Source organism: Clarias gariepinus, chromosome 21 (assembly GCF_024256425.1).
Source record: "Clarias gariepinus isolate MV-2021 ecotype Netherlands chromosome 21, CGAR_prim_01v2, whole genome shotgun sequence".
NCBI lineage: Eukaryota > Metazoa > Chordata > Actinopteri > Siluriformes > Clariidae > Clarias > Clarias gariepinus.
The window spans coordinates 16,943,983-16,954,433 of NC_071120.1; the positions used below are offsets into that span (position 1 = coordinate 16,943,983).

Below are 10,451 nucleotides of genomic sequence, written 5' to 3' on the forward strand. Positions count from 1 at the left end.
AGGTAATGGAACACAAGTACAAGATGTTTTATTGGTTAAACTTAAGTGCTTCACCAGTAATATTACAAGTTCCCTTTCTTCTTTGAATGACAGTATTTTCTGATCAAAGATTAATATGTGGCTTCATCCATATTGTCATCGCTGCCTGCTCCGTAATCATCACCGTCCTCGAAGTAGGTATCTATGTAGTCATTCTCCTGAAAAAAGAATGTAGATGTTTAGTTTCTCAAAAAGGCATCATTACTCAAGTGACCAATATGCTTCAATATGGAGTCATGTAGAAGAATGACTAGCCAATAATAGTCAACATTTCAACTTATTTTTATCTATAATAAATCGCACTTCAATGACGTTTAAGGGCATGACTGTTACAAAACTGTTGCAAAATCAGGCAGTGCTGTGTATCATTCTTCCCACAGACTGTTACCAGCCAAACTTACTGTGCTGCAAGAGCACTGCTCCCTTTCTGCTCTTCTAATACAATAAGTAGTAAATCAAATTTGGTGAGTGTAAATTTGAGGATGATGATTCTAAATATGTCCTGAAAGTAGCCTTGCTCTAAATGGCTGGATTTTTGATACTCAGCTAAATGTCGATATCTGTCTTTCTGGAAACCTGTACTAGCACTTTATATAGCCAGTATATTCATATAGTTCACGCTGGTTTCTTCTGGTGCCATCCATTCAAATCCAAAATTTACAAGGGCAAAACTGCTTCAAATTCAAATAAATCATTCTGTAGGTACATGTTTCTAAAATATTTTTAACTTTATTCATTTCTTTATAAATTTCAAAGCCCTTATGGGTGAATTACTTTAATGTCCCTTATTCTTTGGTATAAATGAGATTACATACTAATGGTTTCAGGCACCCATCCCCCCCCCACCCCGCTCTTTAAAATCTTCTTACATTTAACCTCAAATTACTAATCATTGTGTAATTCTCAATTTACAGCCTATATTTTGCTGGGGTACGAGTTATTGCTTCCAGTTTTAGTTTATTGAGTGATAATTATTGTACCTCTTCAAGCTCTTCATCATATTCTTCCCCTTCAGCTTCCTCCTCTTCATCTTTCTCATCACCTTTTTTTTCTTCTTTTTCATTCTCAATGTCCAATTTATCACCTTTCTTCTCAAGTTCCTTTAAAATATAGAACAGGGAATGTAAAGTCATGGCCAAAAGTTTTGAGAATAACAAATATTAGTTTTCACAAAGTTTGCTGCTAAACTGCTTTTAGATCTTTGTTTCAGTTGTTTGTGATGTACTGAAATATAATTACAAGCACTTTATCAATTACATGACATATATGCAAGGAGTCAGTATTTGCAGTGTTGGCCCTTCTTTTTCAGGACCTCTGCAATTCGACTGGGCATGCTCTCAATCAACTTCTGGGCCAAATCCTGACTGGGTAGCAGTCTTGAAGTTTGTCAGAATTAGTGGGTTTTTGTTTGTCCACCCACCTCTTGAGGATTGACCACAAGTTCTCAATGGGATTAAGATCTGGGGAGTTTCCAGGCCATGGATCCAAAATTTCAACGTTTTGGTCCCTGAGCCACTTAGTTATCACTTTTGCCTTATAGCACGGTGCTCCATCGTGCTGGAAAATGCATTGTTTTTTTTTGTTTTTTTTACCAAACTGTTGTTGGATTGTTGGAATAAGTTGCTGTTGGAGGGTTTTTTGGTACCATTATTTATTCATGGCTGTGTTTTTGGGCAAAATTGTGAGTGAGCCCACTCCCTTGGATGAGAAGCAACCCCACACATGAATGGTCTCAGGATGCTTTACTGTTGGCATGACACAGGACTGATGGTTCTGTGAGGTTCTGTGAGAAAAGGTGAGGTAGCGCTCACCTTTTCTTTTCCAGACAAGCCTTTTTTTTGGAAAAGTGGCTTCTTTGCTGCCCTTCTTGACACCAGGACATCTTCCAAACGTCTTCACCACACTGTGCGTGCAGATGCACTCATACCTGCCTGCAGCCATTCCTGAGCAAGCTCTGCACTGGTGGCACTCCGATCCCGCAGCTGAATCCTCTTTAAAAGTCGATCCTGGCGATGGCTGGACTTTCTTGGACGCCCTGAAGCCTTCTTAACAAGAATTGAACCTCTTTCATAAAGTTCTTGATGATCCTATAAATTGTTGATTTAGGTGCAATCTTAGTAGCCACAATATCCTTGCCTGTAAAGCCATTTTTATGCAACGCAATGATGGCTGCACGCGTTTCTTTGCAGGTCACCATGGTTAACAATGGAAGAACAATGATTTCAAGCATCACCTTCCTTTTAACATGTCAAGTCTGCCATTCTAACCCCAATCAGCCTGACAATGATCTCCAGCCTTGTGCTCGTCATCATTCTCACCTGAGTCAACAAGACGATTACTGAAATTATCTCAGCAGGTCCTTTAATGACAACAATGTAATGCAGTGGAAAGGTTTTTTGGGGATTTAGTTAATTTTTAATGGCAAAGAAGGACTATGCAATTCATCTGACCACTCTTCATAACATTCTGGAGTATATGCAAATTGCTATTATAAAAACTTAAGCAGCAACTTTTCCAATTTTTATGTAATTCTCAACTTTTGTCCACGACTGTACAGTAACAGGAAACGCCTAATTATTATTTTCTTTTAGTTTTTATTTTTCATTTTTCTACATTCTAGAGCAATATTAGAGATTTTAAAACTAAAAAATATGGAAGTGTATAATTAATTTAAAAACAAACAAGCATTAAGACATGAATGCCCTTCTGGAAAAGTCCTTGCAAGAACAGTATTGTCAGGTGCATTTGTAAAAAAACATCATGCACCATGAAACTGGCTCTCAAAGTATATAAACTACTATTTGCATTTTTTAATAGCTGCTTACCTGCGTTTTGTTGTTGAGTACAAGTTATACCTACCTACTTACCCATGAAGACCTTCTCAGGAATGCAGGACCAAAACTTACCTCTGCTACAGAGTAGAAGTTAATTTAGCGTTACCAGCTTTAAAAAACACCAATTAACACCACCTCGGATTAGAGGCGTAATGAAGGCTTTAGAGAGCATAAGTTGCAGACATCTTAATATCAACTATTCAGAGAAGATTATTGCTTATTTTGGATGCGGTTTTACAATGCAGAAAGAAATAAAAATCAGGAATTAGAATGTGAAACCTTTTTAGAAATTAGAAACCTTTTACTTGCACTATATACATTAATTAAGGTTTAAGTTCAGCATCTTAATAACTAAAGAGAAACAATACTTTAGGCTTGGCCTACTGAAGAATACAAATGATTTAATCTAGAAACTAAGAGCATCGCTTAAGGATTAAATAGAAAGGAAAGAAAGGGTTCCCCTGAGAGGTTTCCATTAAAGCCTACTTAGAAAATAGATTCTTCAGTACTGAAGAATCTTCAATTTTTTTTTTATATAAAAGTATAGTTTTGCAACAAATACAGTACGACCTAAAAATAATAAAACTTACATCTAGTTTAGACAGCAAAGCCTCCTGATCTTTTCTTGAAATCTTTCTAGGTTTCTTAGGATCTGTGAATGATTTTTTGTTTTATTTAACAATGGCATACAAAGGCAGTAATGTGCTTTGCAACAATTCTGTAAAGTTACCAGTCTTCTTTCCTATTTTCTTCTTCTGGGGCATTAGCTCCTTTGGAAGACGATTCCAGTCTGCAAAAACAATTTAGGACAAAACTGTAATAACAAATTGCATAATAAGCCCTATTTGTAGTGGAGGTCGTACCTGGTGTCCATTCTTCATCCTCGACTTTTTGGCATTCCCTTACATATTTTTCTTTATACCGTTCCACATCTGAAAAAACAAAACAAGCGCCATGACTTTTTTTTCCATTTGTTTTGAAATGCCCAAGATCTTTTCACTTCAGTCCTTAATCAAAATGAAAACTAATAACCCAAAGGTGTGAACACCAATCCCAATGTGCTCCATGTGTGGATCAGTGAGCAGTCTTAAGTGCTGCTAATGAAAGCCATAGCGCATTGTGTTACTGTGATTTAATCTGCAAGAGCACAACCCACCACTCCTGCCTGAGCATGGCTTTATGTTGAAAGGCAGACCTTTCATTCTTCCCCTTATCTCTTGTTTCAAAGCTAACATGTAGTCTTCATCCTCACCAGCCTTTAGAGGCACTGGTTTAAACTCCACTTGCTGTTAAACACATAAAATGCAGTTTAGTAGTGCTGTATGATGCACCATACTGTGTGGCCACAAATACAGATATATTGATATAGAGAAAAAACATACACTATATGGACAAAAGTATTTGACCAAACCTGTTAATTCAGGATTGGCCATGAATTCCGGTGTTTCATTCAGGCTCTTTATCCCCAGCGAGGGGAGATTTTAATGCTTCAGCATACCAAGACATCTTGGACAATGCTATGCTACCAACTGTTTGTGGAAGATCTTTTTATATTCCGACATGACCGTGCCCGAGTGCACAAAGCAAAGGACTATAAAGACATGGTTTGATGAGTTGGTTGTGGAAGAACTTGTTGGCCCACACAGAGCCCTGAACTCAACCCCATCAAACACCTTTGGGATGAACTGGAATGGAGATTTCGAGCCTGGTATTTCATCCGACATCAGTGCTTAACCTCATAAGAATGAATGGGCATGAATTTATACAGAAACACTTCAAAAATTTCGTAAACAGCTTAAAAAAAAAAAAAAAAGAGTGGACGCTGTTATAGCTGCAATAGATGGACCAACTGCACAACTCCACTCTCACATTTATTTGGATACAATATCACTGCAGGTTTGGCCTAATACTTTTTTCCAATCATAATACTGCAATAATAAAGAACAGGCCAGCAAACTAGAACTTACAGGAAACAGTGGTTGTGGCCCACGCTGAGTCTCAGGCATGGATCCTCTGGTGATTCCCAGTGCCTCTATATTAAACGTAAAAGCCGCTATGCCTCTGCCTTTACCTGCCATACTTTCCTGATAATATCCTGAAAAGCAGTATATATACTTATTTTTTTAACAGTAGCTGATGCGAAATACACTCACGGTTAAAAAAAACCCTGTTCCTTTCTACACATAACATTAAACAACGAACCTGAGTTTTCGTGGCCGCGTCTGGGTATTTATAGTTCAGCGCCTGAAGTGGGCGGGGATTAACCTAATATTCAACCAATCATCATTTCACTTCCCGTTTACGTCATACTAGCGCAGCTCCCAACAAGCGCCAGTTACGGAGAAGGAGGTATTACGGCTTGCTACGCCCGTCACGCGCGTTTGTGTTCCAGTAACTCGGATTAATTTGTCTCGGTTCCGTAACGTCATTAACGTACATGCACTGTGATGTCCGCGACGGACTGGTATGCGCACAAGTCGCTCGAAAACGGCCTGTTTTGGATTCAGGAGCGTTTCTACGCATCGGGAAACAGGGCGAACATCTGGCTGATTCCTGGATCTCACCAGGACGTGCTGATCGACGCCGGCCTCGGCCTGCGCAGTCTGCCCGAGTACATCAGCGCCAAAGGCCTGCTGGGAGACGACGCCAAGCGAAAAAACCCGCTGCTGGCCATCGGGACGCACGTGCATTTCGACCACTCGGGCGGTCTGCACCAGTTCCAACAGGTGGGCGTGCACGAGGCCGAGGTCGATGCGCTCGCCAACGGAGACAACTTCGAGACGGTGACATGGCTGTCTGACCGGGAGATCGTGGAGAATCCGTGCCCGGGCTGGACGGCCAGGCAGTACAGAGTGAAGCCGGTGCAGCCCACCCACATCCTGCAGGAAGGTGTGTAGCGGCATGCAGTGCTGAGCTTCTCCTGGTGCTGATGAGAAGGAAACAAATAGCATCACACTGACATCAGCAGCAGCTTGCAGATGTTTCAGAAATCCACGGGCGTGTGCTTACACAATCTCACACAATGGGGTCTTATTCATAGTACACCCCTCCCCCCCACTTTTGCATCTCTTTGATTTGCCAGTTATTTGCACCAAAAGTCTCTAATTCTCTTTATTCTGCTATTATAGTCTTTTGGGTTGCAGAACACACTGTATATGAGGCAGGAACACAGCTGGGATAGAATATCACTCCATCTCAGGGCACCAATTACTTGCACACTCATTCACAGGTACAGTATTAATTACGGCAGGTTTTTGGGAGAACACTAGGGAACCTAGAGCAGAAATTACGCAAGGTGTAACCAGAGTTTAGGATTGGTGCTGGAGCTGTGAGTCGGAGGCGGTGCTGCTTTTTATCCCAAATTATTTTAGATATAAAATCATATTCTTATGTTTTTATTATTATTATTATTTATCTCTGCCTGTTTAATCGTGGTGTAGTTTTTGCATTTCTCCGGTTAGAAACTGCCTGTATGGAAAAAATCGAACTCAATTGAATAACAAGAATATTAAAGGAGCATGGATGTAGTTAGAGAACCAAGCCCTCTGCCTAATGTGGTTTTCTTCTTTATCTGAATTGTATTGAGACGGTAAGCTATACAATTATATAGCAGAATGGTCAGTAAATCAATTACACAAACTCTCCACATTACTAAGCGTGCCTGATTTTGTTATAATTCAATGCTGAAGAATGAAGTAATACTAACAGAGACGATCTAATGCACTGGTAATCAGCCTTCTTTCAGAGTTCAGTTCCAGCCTAAATTCCACATGTGTAATTCAACTAACAAATAATTGTCATTATCAAGACCAGATACTAAGATCTTTAGAAAAGAAGTTCTCCATAGATCTTGCTAAAGGAATTTTAGTATCAGAAGCAGAGATGAGAGATACTCCACTGAATTGGACCCAGGAGACAGATCAAAGTTATTAATTCATTCATTCATTGATGAATCTCTTAACCAGTTTATCCTTGCCAGTGTTGAGGTGGATTTAAAGCCTATTTCAGGAATACTAAATCTCAGTGCAACACCAGTCCATAACACCATAAGCACACATTCTCTGTAAGACATAAGGGCAGTTTGGCATAATCGGTCCACCATTTTTCCACTGCATACAGTACATACATACATAAATAAATCCCTTTTTATGCGTTATATTGATTTCAATATTAGGTTAGGATAATAATTGTATTAACAGAACATATTGTCTCCGTTTGTAGCTGAGTTGCTTTGCATACATGATTGAAATTTTCCATAATAGTTTGTGTTCCGGTCATTTCAGCTTATGCTGTGTCAGTGCTGCAGTGCAGACTCGTATCCAGTTGCTGTACTCCTTTTTTCCTTTAAATTTTTTTCAGGCGATGTCATCAACCTCGGGGACCGTCAGCTGACGGTGCTTCACATGCCAGGTCACTCCAGAGGCAGCATCTGCCTCCATGACAAGGACAACAAGTTACTGTTCAGTGGAGACGTGGTCTACGACGGCTCCATGATCGACTGGCTGCCCTACAGCGCGGTTGGCGACTATGTGCGCAGCTGTCAGAGGCTGGTAGAGATGGTGGACAAGGAGGAAGTGGAGCAGGTCATGCCTGGCCATTATAATGCTTTTGGAGCCAAGAGGCTCCACAGGCTGGCCTCCACCTACATCTCTAGTGCGGGAACGTGTCACAAGTTGACTACCTGTGCGGTGAAGTCAATAGCCAGCTTGGCACTTCGGGCTTCCAACTCCTGTTGTGCCTGTTGTTAATTATTAGAACTGTATGCAACAATATGCAGGACAAATTCAGCACTGAGCAATAATGATCGGCTGAAGTCATTGTCAGATACTTAACAGAATAGAACGAAAATGAAAAGATATAAGGCATGGATTGTCACTTCTTAGTATAGATATGGTTTAATCTTATTTGCAGTATGAGACTGTTCTCATTGTGCTATGCCAATGTGTAGCATATAATATCACCCACAGTGGTATGGTTTTGGTATTATTGAAATACATTAACTTTTTTCTTTGATCTGTTTTCAAAAACTGACAGTTTTTTTGTTTTTTACTGCAATTTATATACATACAGTCGTGTAAAACTTCCCTCTTTTAATTCTATGTTTTTGGGTAATACAAATTATAGTGGGTCTTAGAAATAGGCAAATACAATCTCAGATGGACTACAACATATAACTTTTAACTGTGCCATTATTTATTTAACAAAAATGTAGCCAAAAAGGAAAAATCATGTGGGTAATAGTAAGTACCCCTTACGGCCTCCACAGGATAAGTTTAAGGGGGTAAGTTGTAAGAAAGCTGAGCTTGAGAGATACCTCGGCATACAAATTGAAGTCTTACTGCAAATTTTGTATTGTGAGACGCATATTCCCTTAGAAAATAATGCAAATGCCGATAATCTGTTTCAGCCACCCCAAAATATTATCAATATTTTCCATTGCCAACACTATATTCATATCTTTGCATATAAAACAATCAAAACATTTTTAAAAAACTTATATAATTAAGTAAATTAAATTAAATGGCCATCAAATCTCACTTAACCTGAATTTATAATTCCTCTTGGCACCAGCTGCTTTAAAAACAATACTGAACATGGCTCAGTTTAGTTGCTGAGGTGCTTTATAACATTCTTGGGGCCCATGGTGCTGTGTCTCCACTAAATCTTGCAAAAAATGCCCCAAAAAAAAAACACCCACAAAAAATATGTAAACTTGCTTCACTTTGCTTTCCAGTATGTCCCAATGTATGTTTGTTTGTCTGAGATTGTAGTTGCCTGATACTAAGACCGACTATGATCAGATGATTTTTTTAAATGATGTTTTACCACATAGACACAAAATTCAAAAAAGGGGGTACAAACTTTTGTTTGCAACTGTTATAAAGCATAAATCTTGCATATCAACATTAATTACACATTTTGGTTGATAACCTTATTAACGCTTAACCAAAAAAACAGGACGGTTCTGCTTGCTTATTACACTTAAAACATTTTAGAACTAGTAATGAATTATGAATTAATAAAACACGCCAGGATGAGCTGTAGTAGAAAAATAAACAACAATGTGATGTGAACAGCAGAGGTATTTTCAACACCCTAAAGTTAATAATAATAATAATAATAATAATATCCTGCTGTATATATACAGTACTCGTTCACTGATGATGTCAGTACTGTAATAGCCAGTTTAAAGCAGGAAGTGCAGTATTGTGTAGCAAACAAGCAGATTGATGCACACAGTGATATAAGGATACTTGGAATGCCAGGTGACCAATCAGGTTTGTGTTCACTTGTTGATGTAGCTACAAGATCACATTATAGTGACTTCCTATATGCAGAACTATCTGAAAACTTCCAGGTTGCTATTCCTCTTTACTCCAGTTGAGTTGAGTATCTTACTAGACAGATCCAGAACATCTGCAGGACCTACAGACTCCACCAGTCCTACACCATCAAATAGGACAAGAAAGTGTTAAGATTTTGTCATTGCATTTGAAAAATGTACAGAAAATGTCTTTTGGAATTAGTGCGAAGTGACAAATGTAAAAAGAAAAAAAGAAATAGATGTTGCTTCATATTAACATGTGGCGTACCAGATGAATGTATTTCTGTTTAAATCTGCTCGGAGCAAGAGCATACTGTATATTGCAATGTAGATAAAGATGATATGTGAGGAGTGTAAAAGCTTGTTAAGTTGAATGGAGTGAGCAGACAACACTTTACAGGGTGATAATCTTGCATCGCTGTTTATCCAGAATCCCAGTTAACAAGAAGGTAAATATTAAATGTTAAGCTGAATTAGAGACAGGGTAGAGGTGTTGTGTACAAAGTTGTGTACGCTGTGCAGATCTTTGAGTTGATTTTGCGTGCCAAAGCAAACTTCGCATGTGACACTTATAAAGCACAGACACTACGTTTAAATCTTGAGAAGAAGAAGAATGGTGTAATATTGTTTGTGTTCTTACTATGTGACTAATGATTCATGCTAATTTATTATTATTTTTTACTTTTTAACAATGCATGGTAAAGGTATGTGAGGATGCATTCTATTTTCCTTTTACGAGCACAAACATTTTCAGTAACACATTCTAGCACCTATAACAATGTCTATTATCTATTTATACATTTGTAACAGTATATACACCGATCAGCCATAACATTAACACCACTGCCAGGTGAATTGAAAATCATTGTTTATCAAATAAATACCAGTAAAATGGTGACAGGATCATGGGTACCTAAGGCTAGATTGTCCAGTCCGATCCCACAGAAAACACACTGTAGCACAAATTGCTGAAAAATGTCAATGCTGCCAATGATAGAGTGGTATCTGAACACCTATGATCACAGCCTGCCACATTTGGCACTATTGGAAATAGTTCAAGGTTGTTGATCCGGTCTCCAAAATCCCCAGATCTCAATCCAACAAAACATTCATGTCTGATCCATGGAGGCTGGAAACTGCAAAGGATCTGGACCCAAAGGATCCGCTGCTAACGTTGTGGTGCCAGACACCAGCGCACGTCCCCAAAACTTGTCACGCCCCAAGGAGCTAGAGCTGCCCTGGCAACACAAGGG

At 39.0% G+C, this 10,451-nt stretch overlaps 2 protein-coding genes across 2 annotated transcripts; one reads left to right on the forward strand and one right to left on the reverse strand.

Moving 5' to 3' along the window:
* Positions 1-6: 6 nt before the first annotated feature.
* Positions 7-5,080, reverse strand: polr3g (polymerase (RNA) III (DNA directed) polypeptide G). The gene is made up of 7 exons (XM_053481234.1): positions 4,841-5,080; positions 4,030-4,159; positions 3,737-3,805; positions 3,604-3,663; positions 3,464-3,525; positions 1,020-1,139; positions 7-197 (listed from the first exon to the last, which is right to left on the reverse strand). The coding sequence occupies exons 1-7, from the start codon at positions 4,949-4,951 to the stop codon at positions 111-113; spliced, it is 639 nt and encodes a 212-aa protein (XP_053337209.1). The 5' UTR covers positions 4,952-5,080; the 3' UTR covers positions 7-110.
* A 119-nt stretch (positions 5,081-5,199) lies between these two features.
* mblac2 (metallo-beta-lactamase domain containing 2) lies at positions 5,200-8,551 on the forward strand. Its single transcript, XM_053480434.1, has 2 exons — positions 5,200-5,762; positions 7,233-8,551. The coding sequence occupies exons 1-2, from the start codon at positions 5,321-5,323 to the stop codon at positions 7,619-7,621; spliced, it is 831 nt and encodes a 276-aa protein (XP_053336409.1). The 5' UTR covers positions 5,200-5,320; the 3' UTR covers positions 7,622-8,551.
* Positions 8,552-10,451: the final 1,900 nt, after the last annotated feature.